This window comes from Bos mutus, chromosome 6 (assembly GCF_027580195.1).
Source record: "Bos mutus isolate GX-2022 chromosome 6, NWIPB_WYAK_1.1, whole genome shotgun sequence".
Lineage (NCBI taxonomy): Eukaryota > Metazoa > Chordata > Mammalia > Artiodactyla > Bovidae > Bos > Bos mutus.
The window spans coordinates 70,881,703-70,895,350 of record NC_091622.1 but is presented as its reverse complement, the minus strand read 5'-3'; the positions used below and the strand labels follow the sequence as shown (position 1 = coordinate 70,895,350).

The 13,648-nt window shown below is 35.5% G+C and overlaps 1 protein-coding gene across 13 annotated transcripts in view; it reads left to right on the top strand.

The window, feature by feature from the left end:
- Positions 1-13,648, top strand: part of CLOCK (clock circadian regulator) — a 111,255-nt gene that overhangs the window by 46,394 nt on the left and 51,213 nt on the right. For 12 of the 13 annotated variants that reach the window (XM_070372429.1, XM_070372419.1, XM_070372422.1 and 9 more), the window contains 3 exons: positions 1,142-1,201; positions 4,710-4,858; positions 7,848-7,939. In XM_070372429.1, the coding sequence (XP_070228530.1) occupies positions 1,142-1,201; positions 4,710-4,858; positions 7,848-7,939 (301 nt within the window). Of the gene's footprint in view, positions 1-1,141; positions 1,202-4,709; positions 4,859-7,847; positions 7,940-13,648 lie in introns of those variants that run through there. The other variant, XM_070372431.1, reaches the window with a different exon arrangement.

Genomic DNA, 13,648 nt, shown 5'->3' with positions numbered 1-13,648 from the left:
GTTGTGCTTTTGATTGATTTCCAGTTCCCATTCTAGATAATATGACATCTAGGGATGACATCAGAGTGTTCAGACATAAAGCAGTGGTTCTTAATGAGTTCATTTTCTCTCTGAATGTCATGAAAGTTAATGGACTCCCTCCTCAATGATGTGCATTTACATGTAGAATTTTTTATAAATTTTAGTGTTTACATGGAACCCCAAAAGTTTGCTATGATAGATTTGTAGATGATCTCAATTGTGGGACTCATAGGCACTTTATAGGCCACAGAGAGATGTGGTTAAAGGAATCAATAGTGAGTTCATGTAAAAGATCATAAGTCACTTGAAACTATTTAATATTGCCCCTTAGGTTAAGAAGTTAGCCACCAGGTCTCTAGATTTCAGAGAGACTTGTGTTAGGATGCTCTTCCCCTCAGTCTTCCCTTAACCAATCCCTTCTTGTCTTTTAGATCTCAGCTCAAATGTTCCCACTTCAAGTCCTTCCCTAACCACACAGATTAAAATAACCACCCAGTAATAAACACATCTCTTCTTTAAAAATAAAAAACAGTTCATACATTTTCATGTTGATTTGTTTTTTTCTACTAGAAAGTAAGCTGTAGGGGAGCAGGGGCCTATATGTCTAGCTAACTGCTTGGTAGCCATATCTAGAACAGAACAATGCATGAGAGTGCTAGCGAAAAAAAAATGTTTGTCAAATGAATCAGTAATGAATGAAATTATATCAATATAAGTTAACATGCTAGATATTGTGATGTCTCTGAGTGATTTGTGTTTTATAAAGTAAATGTCTATTTTTAAAATGTGCGACTATAATATGATTTTAAGTGAATCATTTTTATAATGGCAAATACACTGATTTTCTCTAGGTTTTCACTAGTTACTAAAAGCTTGAAATAAGATATTTAACTTTTGGTTAAATTCTTGTTTATTCTAATAAACTTTTTAAAATGTAAAACATAGTTGAACTTTTTCTGTATGTATTAGAAAACAGGTTAATAGTTATTGGGTTTGAATTTGTGCAATCTGTAACTCTACAAAGATCCTAGGCTATAACTGATTGATTTACATTTTGTTTTAGTATTGCTGTTGCTAAGTGAATCTGCTCTTATTTTCTGTATCTTTCTTTTTCTTTTAGAGATGATGGTAGTATTTTTGATGGGTTGGTGGAAGAAGATGACAAGGACAAAGCAAAAAGGTAGTTAAACTTATGATGTAATATAGTAAAAAAATAAGTAACAAGTAAATGTAATGGTAAATAAATAGTAAATCAGTGATTTCCAAAAGCTGACTGCCTTAAGAACTTAGATATGTTAGAAGGGAGAAGAGCTGAGGATATCAGTGTGTAGTTTATAAATTAAATAAAATTTTCCTCTAAAAGTGCCTCTCTCACCCACCATATCACATTATGGCACATAGTATTTACCTGACAGACATCACTGCGGACGTAAGCCTTCAATCACTTGCTAAGAGAGGGTTTGCCTAGAGTCATCATTGTAGTTACTATTTTTCCTGAACCTACTCTATTCTTTGGAAGCAATTTATCTAGTATAGCACACCTTCAGAGCAGAGATGGGAGAATTAAGTTTCACCCCCCGTGGGGCGATCTTATACTCCAGTGCTATGTTATTTATTCAGTTACTTAGTTTGTTCCAGCTTTGGCATTTGGAAGTCTTTCAGGGTTGGCTTCTCTGTGCCTTTTGACATGCCTCCATTCTCCAATAGAAGGGAAAATAGATGATGGGGGAGGACAGGGAGAATTGATGGAGAGGTGTCATCAAGTAGGTGAGCGGATGGCGTCTAGAGCCATGGTGGTGGTGGTGAGGGTTTAACCTTAAATATGGGCCTTGATGGTAATTAAAGTAGCAGAGGGGAGGGTCCAGGTAGCATTACAGCCAAGTTTGTAGTCATTGAGAGTGAGCAGTACTTTTCTGGTTTTTTCCCAGTCACATTGAACTATGTGGGTGTTTAGATGAGGGTAGAGGGTGTTGTAGCATTACATTCAGAAACAAAAAATAAACATGTAATAGTTCCTACACATCTGTTTTAGCAAAATAAAAGGTACTGGGTTAACGAAAATATTGAGGAAAGCTGTATAACTTTATTCAAGTAAATAAAAAGACCTGTACTTGAAGCTAAACATATATAGGATAACTCCTTTCCTTTCAGTCTAGTGGGAAAAAGTTTCTATAAAATATTTTAGGGTAGAGGTAAAATCACTGTTAAGGTGAGAATAATCAGTCTTGCCTGAACGAAGAGGCAGAACTTTGAGGAATTAACCTGGACACATTTAAAGGCCAAATTTACAGATGGATAAGGTGAGCTAAAGGTTTTCTGTTTGCAGAGACTTTGAAGGTTTGATCATGTTTTTAGGGGACCAAAAATACTATGGTTGTGGGAAACCTTGGAGAAAGAAGACCTCATAATAATGCTGTCAGAATTACCCAGACCTCACTGGGCTCTGACATCTATGAGCTGTTATTATTGAGGTCATCACAAGGCTGAGTACTTCCAACCTGAGTGTAACATGAAGTAAAGTTGCTTTAATGAGTGTGATCCAGTGGTAGAATTGGCATTGATATTTGATTTCCATGTATTTCTTACACTTGAGTTAAAATGCTGGTTTTAAATAATTACTTCACAGTAACTGTATGATCCTGGGCATATTCTCTTTTTTGCCTGAGTTGTCACACCTATAAAATGAAAAATAATAAGATCTACTTCATAGGAATAAAATGAAATTTCATAAATGTTTCCAATAATGTGTAGCATGTAAATATACAATAATGGCTCTAAATTTTACCTCTACACATGTCTTCAGATATTTCATAGATACTAATTCGCTGGTGCTTATTTCCTGCTTACTCTTTTCTAGAGGAGTAGAACTAGATCTGTCTCACTTCCTCTAGTATATGTCCTTTAAAATGTCAAACAAGCAATTTCACCATATTTAAATTCTCCCCAAACCATCTCTCCACCCAAACTAATATCTCATGTTATATTACATGGTAACTTGGAAATTCTTTTCGATTTTTCTTTTGCTTCCTCACTCCAAGTCTGATTTACTTAGAATTGCTAGTTCTGCCTATTAATCCTCAGACCCACACTGCTGTGTTAACACTGCCACTGCTGTGGATTTTTAGCCTAGGATATTGCAGTTGCCTCCTAAATGGTCATCTGGCCTCCAGTCTTGTTTGGCATACAGTAAGTTTTCAGTAGCTTTTGTTAAATGAATTGTTTTACCAAGCATTGATTCTTTGATTACTCAGTTGCTGGAATGGTCTTACTAATAATCAGTTCTGTTCATGGCATTTCTTTGCTTAAAACCTTTCAGTACCTTTCACTGTTTAATAACTTTCACTAAAACTAAAATCCTTTTGTGTAGTATAAATACTTAATGATTTTTTTTCTGAATACTTATTATTCTGAACTGCCCACCACGCACACCCCCAACTCCAGCATACTTGGGCACAGAAATCCTGTATTCTAGCCACGTTAGCCATGCTGAGCTACTTGTGATAGGTTTTCATCTTTGTACAAGTTTCCTGTGTCTGGAATGGTCTTCTCACACACCACTACCCTGCCTTTCTCACTCAGTCTTCATCTTTAGCACACTTAGGAGTTTCCATAGGATTTAGGTGAATTTCTTGAAAGGGGTTATCTTTGTCCAGTATTCCTAGCCCTTGTTAGCACAGTCTCTATCATTCTAACAAAGAGTTTAGTGTTTGGTGAGGGGGTCAGTTAATTTCTATTACATTTCTTAAGAGGTTTTTTTTTTTTTTTTTTGGTATTTCTTCCCAGTACTAATATGGAATAAATGCTACTTCTTTACTGAAAAAAATTAAATTAATAGAATTATCCTCTGACCTTTTGGGAAAGTAGTATACTTTGTTTAAACAAAAACTGAATTCTAAAGTCTGACTTCACAAAAGCATATAGTTAGAAGTGTTACAGAATGATTAGTTGCTCTGTAAATAATTGTATTTATTTTACAAGTTCTTAGTGCAGCAAAAATTTGCTCCTGGTTACTGCTTCACATAGAACAGTGGGAATTATTCATTTAGCACATATATTTTGAGCACTTACTGTTTGTTAGGTGTTATGCTTAAAAGTGCTTAGATGAAAAAATTTGGGCTCTGCTATTAAGCCCACAGCCCAGTGAAGAGATAGATATGCAGGCAAGTAGTTACAGCTCTGTATTGGAGGCTGGGATAGAGGAGTAAAGAGGAAGAATGTGTGGGTAAGCCTGAGGGTAGAGAGATTTTCATCTTTAGATTTCTGTTTATAATTTAAAGCTTACAGGAGATGGATAACTTTCTCCTATTCAGTAATTTTTAATAATTTGTATTTATATTTTATATGTACTTTCACAAACTATCTCAGTAATAATAATAGCCTTGTAAGGGAAACACAAATTCTTGATAAATATTAGATTCAGTAAAACTTGAGATTTGAACGTAATTTGTCTTAAAAACAGATATGCGAAGTGCTTAATATGTAAAAGTTTCTTTTAGTGGTTAAGCCAAGAATTAAAATTACTGTCCTAATTAACTATATTAGAAACCTAGAATATGAACATTCATTACCATTTGTAGTCATAGAAGTACGTGATCTGTGGTCCTGTCCATATTGAGCATTGTATTAAACTATTTGTGTAGTTAAATGGATTGTTTGAAAGCTGCTTATGTAATTTTTTATTCCATCAGAGTATCTAGAAACAAATCTGAAAAGAAACGTAGAGATCAGTTTAATGTTCTCATTAAAGAACTGGGATCCATGCTTCCTGGTAATGCTAGAAAGATGGACAAATCTACTGTTCTACAGAAGAGCATCGATTTTTTACGAAAACATAAAGGTACATTTTTAACTTTGTAAAATGGATTTAAAAAAAAAAATAACAGACTCTCTCTTAAAGCATAATGCGATAGAATCTTGGCAGTGATGATTGAGACTGGGTGCTTCCTAACCTTTTTTCAAGAGAAAGAAACAATTGCCTTTTAATGATTCCCTGGTATGTTCTTTCTTTCATTCAACAAACATTTATTTAGTGCCTACTATATCCATGGTTTCCCTGATGGTTCAGACGGTAAAGAATCTCCCCGCAATGCGGGAGACCTGGGTTCAGTTCCTGGGTTGGGAAGATCCCCTGGAGGAGGGCATGGTGACCCGCTCCAGTATTCTTGCCTGGAGAATCCCCGTGGACAGAGGAGCCTGGTGGGCTACAGTCCATGAGGTCACACAGAGTCGGACATGACTGAGCAACTAACACATGTAGCCTAGATTCTTGTGGTGCAGGGTAATAGTTCTGACCCTCAAGTAACTCAAACCAAGGGAGACAAATAATATATAAATAGCTAATTACAATGCAAGTAATTAATGTGAGTGGTGCTTGTAAAGAATATTTATGTGAGAATACAGAGGAAAGAATGTGTCAGAGAAGTCATAAAACCAGTTGATTTTTCAACTGAGTCTTCCTTTTATCTTAAGGAAAACAGCATTTCACATGGAGGGAGTAGCATATGTAAAACCAGAGAAGCAAGGAGAGGTCAGTTTAACTGGAGCATAGAATTGAGTTGGAAAGTTAGGAGTGTATTTGGAAGAGAATCGAGTCAGATCATGAGATATGTAATTTAAACAGATTACTTCAATGACTAGGAAATAAACATGGTTTTAAAGTGATTATTTGTTAAAATCACTTTGAGTAAATATGTCATGGAAAGGAAATTTTAGAGAATAGTAAGTATTTTGGTACTTAACAGATGCTACTTAATAGAAAATAGGTGAAAAACTTGTAGAAGGACATTTCCTTTTTCAGATGCAAATAAACTACAGAACTTCTCAAAAGAGAATTTGTAACTAGTGCTTTTGTTTCTCAATAGCTCACTCTGTAATATATTACTAGCCTGGTTTATGCTTCACCACTGTTTAAAATTATTTTTATTAATACCATGACCCCCACCCTCTCTGCTGCCAATAAAGCAGTAGCTCTTTCTTGAACCTCATCCTCTTCTGCATCTCTGAAGCACTGGAAATTTTTACCTGCCCTCCACTGGCTTGCTTTTTCCTTGTTCTGAGATACACTGGACTTCTTCATTCACCTCCCTCTCCCAACCGAGCTAACTTCTTTCCTTTCTGCCCTCTGAACATGACATTTCTCTAGGTCTTATTTTGTGTTCATGCTTTCTCCATGCTCTTACCCTTGGTTTTGCCTCTCTGTTAAACTACTAAGTCTGTATTTTTAGATGCAGACTTTACAGTTTTTCATTTCCAGGTAACTTCTGGATCTTTGGTTTTAAATGTTCTCAGGCTCAACACATCTAAAATTGAATTCATTTTCATTTTGTCAAGTCATCTCTTTCTTTCAGTTTTCCATTTTCACACCACAATCCTTTCACTCCCCTGGGACTCAAACCTGAGAAGAGTTTTGCATTTTTTCATCTTCTTTAGTGTACAGTATCACAGTTGCCAAATTTTGTTGATTCTTCTGGTAATGTGTCAGAATTGCTGGTTAACAAAATTTACTGCCTACGGTATCATTACATTTTATCTCTACAAATGGTATTCTCACTAATTTCTTTGTCCCTTGTTAGTGTACTCATTCCTTAGACATTGTAGCAGTTCAGTAAATGATTGTTGAATGAAATGAAATGATATGCATGCATAATTATTTCCCCTTGACAATCGAGGATTAATTTTGGCATTTAGATTTTTTTTAAAGTTGGGCTTATGGTTCTCACAAAATTAAAATTTACCTGAAATTGAAAGGTAATTCTTACATACTTATTACTCTAAAAATTAACCTGGGTTTAGCTAAACTTGATGGAATTTGTTTATGGATTTAAGTCCTTTTTTCTGAATGTATATAATTGATGTGAATTTGAAAAGCATGTATAGTCCACAGAATTAGTAGCTGTAATTGTTCATATCTAATACAGACATTTCCAATATGCCAGATTTGGGGTGCCAGTTTTTTATGCTGTGTTTATATATCTGGTAATAGAGAAATCAAAACAACTTAGTCCATATTTTCCACTGTAAGACAGAGTATATTTTGTAGAGTAAAATCTATGATATGTATTTTAATTTTACTTGGTTGTTTTAATATGTCTGCATTTAAATATGGAAAAATATTGCCTAAGTACAGATTTCATCATTTATGAATAGCTTTTTATAACAATCCATTAGAAATATGTTGCAAAATAAACTGTAATAATTGTGTTAAAATACGTGCTGAAAGCTAGGGAATCTCCAACTTTTGACCAGCATCCTGCCACTAAGAAAACATGCCAGAGACACAGAGCAGAATCTCTCTGGGTTTATTACTATAAAGTTTTTGCCTAGAATTTTAATTTAGTCTCTTTGATTAAGAATAGAACACCTTAGACTGGGAAGAATCTTTGCCTGGCAATAGGCAGGCCTAAAATAATTTTTTTTTAAAAGCTGACTGATCTTGGCTCCTTTTCCTCCAGGTTTATGTCCTTAGGTCTCTTCTAGGTACTACTGTTTGAAAGGCAAAGAAAGGGGAAAGAATATATTTCTAATGCTTGATCTAGTCTGCTTATTCTGATTCTTATTTGATCATTGTGTAAAGCAGGAAGTAATCTCAGGCCAGTCAGGAGCAAAGGTTCTCAAAGCTCCCCAGAGAAAATTCAGAGACTGGCATTTTCAAGAGACTAGTCAGTCTTAAAGTTATCCAAATTATTCAAGCAGATGACCTGATACATTAGCTCAATATTTCATCATACCAAAATTTGGACCTCCTGATACCTACCTAGACCAGTAAATGTTATTGACTATGGCTCTCCTCTTTAATTAGTGCCACTAATGTGTCAATCTGTTTACAGAAATCACTGCACAGTCAGACGCTAGTGAAATTCGACAGGACTGGAAACCTACATTCCTTAGTAATGAAGAGTTTACACAATTAATGCTAGAGGTATGTCCAGATTAATATTTGAAAAGTTTTATATTCTTAAGAAATCACAGGGGTTACCAATTCTAGTATAGGTTTAACAATATTAGTTTAATACTGAAAAATCTTAATTCAGTGTAAGTCAACCAACTATTCATTTAAAATTAACTGATGTAAGTATTGTAATAAAATAGTACTATATGTGGTAAAATAATGCCAAATCTTTGTGCTTTCAATATCATCTGAATTTTTGAGAGGCTTAATAAGTCAGAAACCTATACCAAGTTCTCTACCTGAACAACACTAACATTTAAATGAAAAATAAAATATATTATTCATCACATAGTAAATATTATGAAATGTATTTTACTGGACAGTAGGATTTTTTTCCAACAAATTAAAATCCACCTAAACACAGCATAAAATGATACTAAATGAAGTATTTTGAAAATATTAAAATAATGAAATATACATTGAAAGGCAGCTCTTCTCATTTTAAATAGAAACTTCTAAAAGGTTTTCCTTCTAAAAATAGATGTTCTTCCATGACAGAATTATTTTTGAATACAGTTCAGATCATACTTGCTTAGAATTGCAAAACTTAATATGTCACACAATCAGTTATAAAATCCACAAAAATTTTGAGTCACTCATAACTATCAGTTTTACTTTTTAAACATTTCCAATTTAGATTAATAAGGATATCTTCATGCACACAGAGTTCAGTATCAGATTTCTATGAAAGCTTTTTTTTCCCTCCAAAAAACTAATAATAAATAAAGGTGGTATTATACTTGGGTGTTAACAGTTAAGGACAAGAGAAGTAGATAAGCAAAAGAAGCTAGAGACAGAAGGAGGAGAAGAAAACAATTGAAGTAGAGATTGTTAAATAATTTGCATTTCTTATTCTGTTTGTTCAGGTTTGTTATTTTAGACTTTAAGCATATATCTCTGTGGTATATGTATATGTAAGAACCATGTCTCAACTGTCTTTGAATGTTGACTAAAGTCCAAAGCAACAGTATTTTGCAAATTATTGAATTATTTTTCCGTTTTTACTAGGTAGAACAGTTAATTGCTGGATTAAGTCTTTATATATTCAGCAGAAATGTCACCATATGAAAATTTATTTGAGTGTAAATACACTTATATATACTTAAAGCCATGCTTAACATCTGAAAAAATAACTGAGCACATCTTACATACTATTACCTCAGTGAATCCTCACAGTAATCTTATGAAGATACTCTATTAGTATCCCTTTCTTACTTTCAGATGAGGAAATTGAGCAAAGGGATTATGAAATTTGCTCAAAATAAAACTAATCCTGAGCCAGGATTCACTGCAGGAAAACTAGCCTCTGACCCCTGTGGGCCTAGCCCCTGTGCCCCTGCTGCTCATGGCACTTCTTTTCAGTGAAAGTTAGCTGTGGCACAGAGCTTTTAGCTTGGTAACCAGCAGTTAGCTCTTTAAATTAGTGGACACAAGTTACAAACCAAATAATAGTTCCAGTTAATTTTTTCTTCTCTAAAAAGGAGTTTGAAATTGTCCAGAATTATCTCTTTAGATTAATACATTTATGAAAAGGTATAAACAAGTTAATGTTTGCAACCCCAAGAAGAAATCAGCTCATTTAATTGTTCTTTAAATTTTTCTTTATTTCTCAGTGCCATGATTCACTACCATCTGTGTTATCATAAATCCTTTTTAAAACCTTTTTCTTCATTTGGTTGTGTTGGGTCTTAGTTGCAGCATGTGGGATCCTCTTTGTGGTGCATGGACTGTCTAGCTGTGGCATGCAGGCTCTGGGGTGCAAGGGCTCAGGTTGTGGCTAGCAAGCTTAGTTGCTACCAGGCACATGGGATCTTACTTCCCTGACTAGGAATTGAACCTGTGTCCCCTGCACTGCACAGTGGATTTTTAACGACTAGACACCAGGGAAGTCCCAGTCATAAACTCTTTACTTACCCTGTTTTATTGGTATGAAATTTTCTTTTCTTAATAATTTTTCTTCATTTATTTTTTTGACTTTTTGCCACACTGAGCGGCATGCAGAATCTTATTTCTCTAACCAGGGATCGAACCCACACCCCCTGCAGTGGAAGTGCAGAATCCTAACTGCTAGAAAAGTCCCCCAAAATTTTCTTATAAATTCATAAATTAATGTATTATCTATATTTAAGGAACTTAGGAAGGTAAATTACCTGTTCAATAAAAAGCTAAATTGAAAAGAATTGTCTTCAAATTTTTCTTTACAGTGAACAGATTTTAACTTAATTGCGAAGACACATGTAGTACATATGTAGTATTAAAAATAACTAAATCAAAGAGTCTAGAGATTATAATCTTATATAACAGAATATTTAAACATGTTAATTTTGAAACTGTAAATTAGTTTTCTCATGATTATCCTCACAGCTTTTGAAATTACATTCCTGAAAAATACTACATTTACTAACCTTTAATATGTCAAACATACTTTTGATTTTTAGTGAATATTTGTAACTGCTAAGTAGGCATTTTAATGTTCATATGCCAAGATTGAAGGCTATGTATAATTGTGTGTATTGTAACCTGGGTTCAGCTAACCTAGTTGTGTTATTGTTGGCTTATCATGTTGATCAGATTACAGTTAGGCAATCTGGATGCCCTTTTCAGCATAATTTCAGATGTAGGTTTTGTCTAGGAATGTTAGAGCTGCTAGCAGAAGAGCTGGGGTCATTCAGCTCAAACTCTTCATTTTATGGATGATGCCTGGAGAGATTGTAGCTTGTCCAGTCAGCTAATTAATCAAAGAACTGAGACTAAGATCTTAAAATTCACTTATACCTTGTGTGTTGGCTGTCTCTCTTCATTCTTCCATTGCCACCCATCCCTCTCCCTCTTGTTTCTGATGCTTAAGGAATATTCCTTGCTACCCTTGTTGGGAATGTTGAGGTTAACCAAGGAAGTAAGGGCAATTTAGCCTTACTAGACCTCTGTGCCAAGTTATCTCTGTATGGAGTCATATCCTGGTACAGAGTTCTTTCCTCTTGACAGCTGGCAGCTCTCCCCAGTACTCTACAAGGGAAGGGCCAGGGCCCTGCCTGCCTCATCTCAAGGAGGTTCTGTCCTCTTCCTTGGGACTTCCATCCCCTCTTGCCAGATTAAGTACTCACTAAGTAAACAATCAAGATGTATACAGGCCTCTTGATATGTGCAAAGTAGATGTAAAGTAGATGTCAAATAGGAAGATGAGTTTTAACTAATGAGCCTTTTCCCTCCTATCATACAACGTGGACAAGGGATAACCTTCACAGTCTTCAGTCTTGGGATAAGGACGTCCTTCTGTCTTGTTCCGCATCTCTTGAGTCTTCCTCCTCAAAGCCCCTCCCATTTTTGGTGTACGTACCTACCTGCTTGGCAAATTACATCCTGCCATTCAAAAGAAATTTGAACTCTGGATCCTTTCTTGTGTTAAGACTTGGTGCAGTGCTGATGCAGGCCTTTCTCTGCTGAATCTTTACCCGCTTCAGAAGAGAAAGGGGCAGGCTCTGCTTCTGGGAGTGGGATCAGGTCATTAAGAGTTCTGGTTTTAGTTTATTCACTTCACAGAAGAGAGCTGCATCCTAATTCCTAGTAGATCTCCCAGGAACAAGTAGAGTAGAGATCATTGTAGAGATCATCACAGTAATTTGCTTTCAAAGATGACACAGTCTAGCTTCACATGAGAAAAGCATGTTCTTAACATCATTTTGACCCTTTTCCTTAGGAAACAATATTGGCGTAATTGTACTAAAGAGTTTTTGTGAAAATTTCATGCATTTGCTTAAATTATAAGGTTTCATCCCTTCCCCTTACATTAGCAAAGAATAAGTTTGTCTGAGCCATTTTGGATGGCAGGTATCTGCTCAAATTCTCCCTCAATAAAAGGGGAGGTGGGGGATGCCTTTTTCCATACAGTCACCATATACCTCAACAGTTACTAGAATTAGAGGGAGGTTGCTCTAACTCTCAGATACATGAGTAACATACAAGTATTTCTTATTTGCCATGTGCCACACATATGTCAGGTGCTGCAGATATACAATATTGCAGATACAATATAGTTCTTACCAGAATTGTATCCTTTGAGAGAGAGCCCTGTACTTACACAAGAAATTCAGATTTAGTGTGATAACTATTTGATAGAAGAGGAACTCCTCTGATGATATACTTTATCTGCTGTATATCTTTAGTATCTTTTCATTTTTAAGTTACTTTTTTTGTTTATGGCTTCTCTGGGTCTTGGTTGCTGCGTGCTGGCTTGCTCTAGTTGCAGCGATTAGGGGCTGTGCTCTCGTTGCAGTGTGGCTTCTCATTGCCATGGCCTGTCTTGTGGAGTGTGGGCTGTAGGCATGTGGGCTCAGTAGTTGTAACTCATGGGCTTAGTTACCTCATGGCATGTGGATCTTCCTCACCCAGAAATCAAACCCATGTCCCCTGCCTTGGCAGGAGAATTCTCAGACACTGGACCACCAGGGAAGTCTTCAACATTTTTTCCATTGGATCTTCTTTTCCTCAGCCTGAAAATATATTTCAGTTGCTTTTTCTAAAAATATGACTTCCCTTGATACTTGTCCTCTCAAAATGTGTCCTTTCATGAACTTGAACAAAGTGTTTTATAATAGCCTTCTGATGATCCACCCATCTCTAAACTCATTGTAGTATGAGTCTCCTTCCTGTTGACATAACTCTTGAAAGTCAGCAAAATTCAGTCCTCATTTTTTTATTCCTTGTCTTGTTTGATCCCATTTTTTACTGAACCATCCGTTTTCCTCCTCACTCACTTTGTCATGCTTTTTCCCATTGACTTCATCAACATCAGTGTATTCTGTCCTGTCTTTGTCATTTTCTCTGGCACTTTCGCTCCTCCTCATCTCTGTACATAGATAATACCCCAAACATTTGTCTTTGGCATCCTTTTCGTTTTTGCAGATCTCATTTCTTCAGCTTCCACTTTGGTGCCTAGGATTCTCAGATGAAAAACTTTGTGAGACATGAGTAGAGTATTGCTTTTTGTTAAGTATTGTCCCCCTGTGCTGACTCCTGTCCTGAACTCTTAACATCACATTTCCTAATGCTTGCCTAAGTCCTTTCTTCTGTTTTTACTGCTACTAATTTCATTTGGATTCTCCTTAACTTCTCTGATTATTCCAAAGGCCACTGAAATTTTCCTCTTAATTCACTTTTTCCTCAAAATCCATTTTACACTTTGCTTCCAGACTGCTCTTAAGCAAAGTTCATATGTCTTGCCCTGATATTCAAAGCCTTGCATGATCTGACCTCACTCTATTTTTTCAGCTTATTCCCTTTCAGTTTATTCCCCACGTATCTCCCTGTGCTTCAGTCATACACTTCTGTTAAGATTATATATGTGATGGTGATAATCTGTTCTTTTGTTGGCCAAAGACATATTGTTGATGGCATCTGTGCTTTGGAAATATTAACATCTTTAAATAAGACCATCGTTGTATAATAACATGATAAAGGTAGAAGAACATTAAGTCTCTATCGTTTAGAAACTTGCCATTCAGTAATGGTCATAGAGTGATATTTTTCTTCCAGAAGCATCTTAAAATGCACAAAGATAGATACTAAGGTATTGTAAAGGGGAAAAGCTAGTATTTTGACAGTGCCCTAGAAATTTCCAGTTCTTTGTAATTTATCTTAGATTTTTATGTCTGTCCTGTGAAATACTTTTTTCTTTTCATT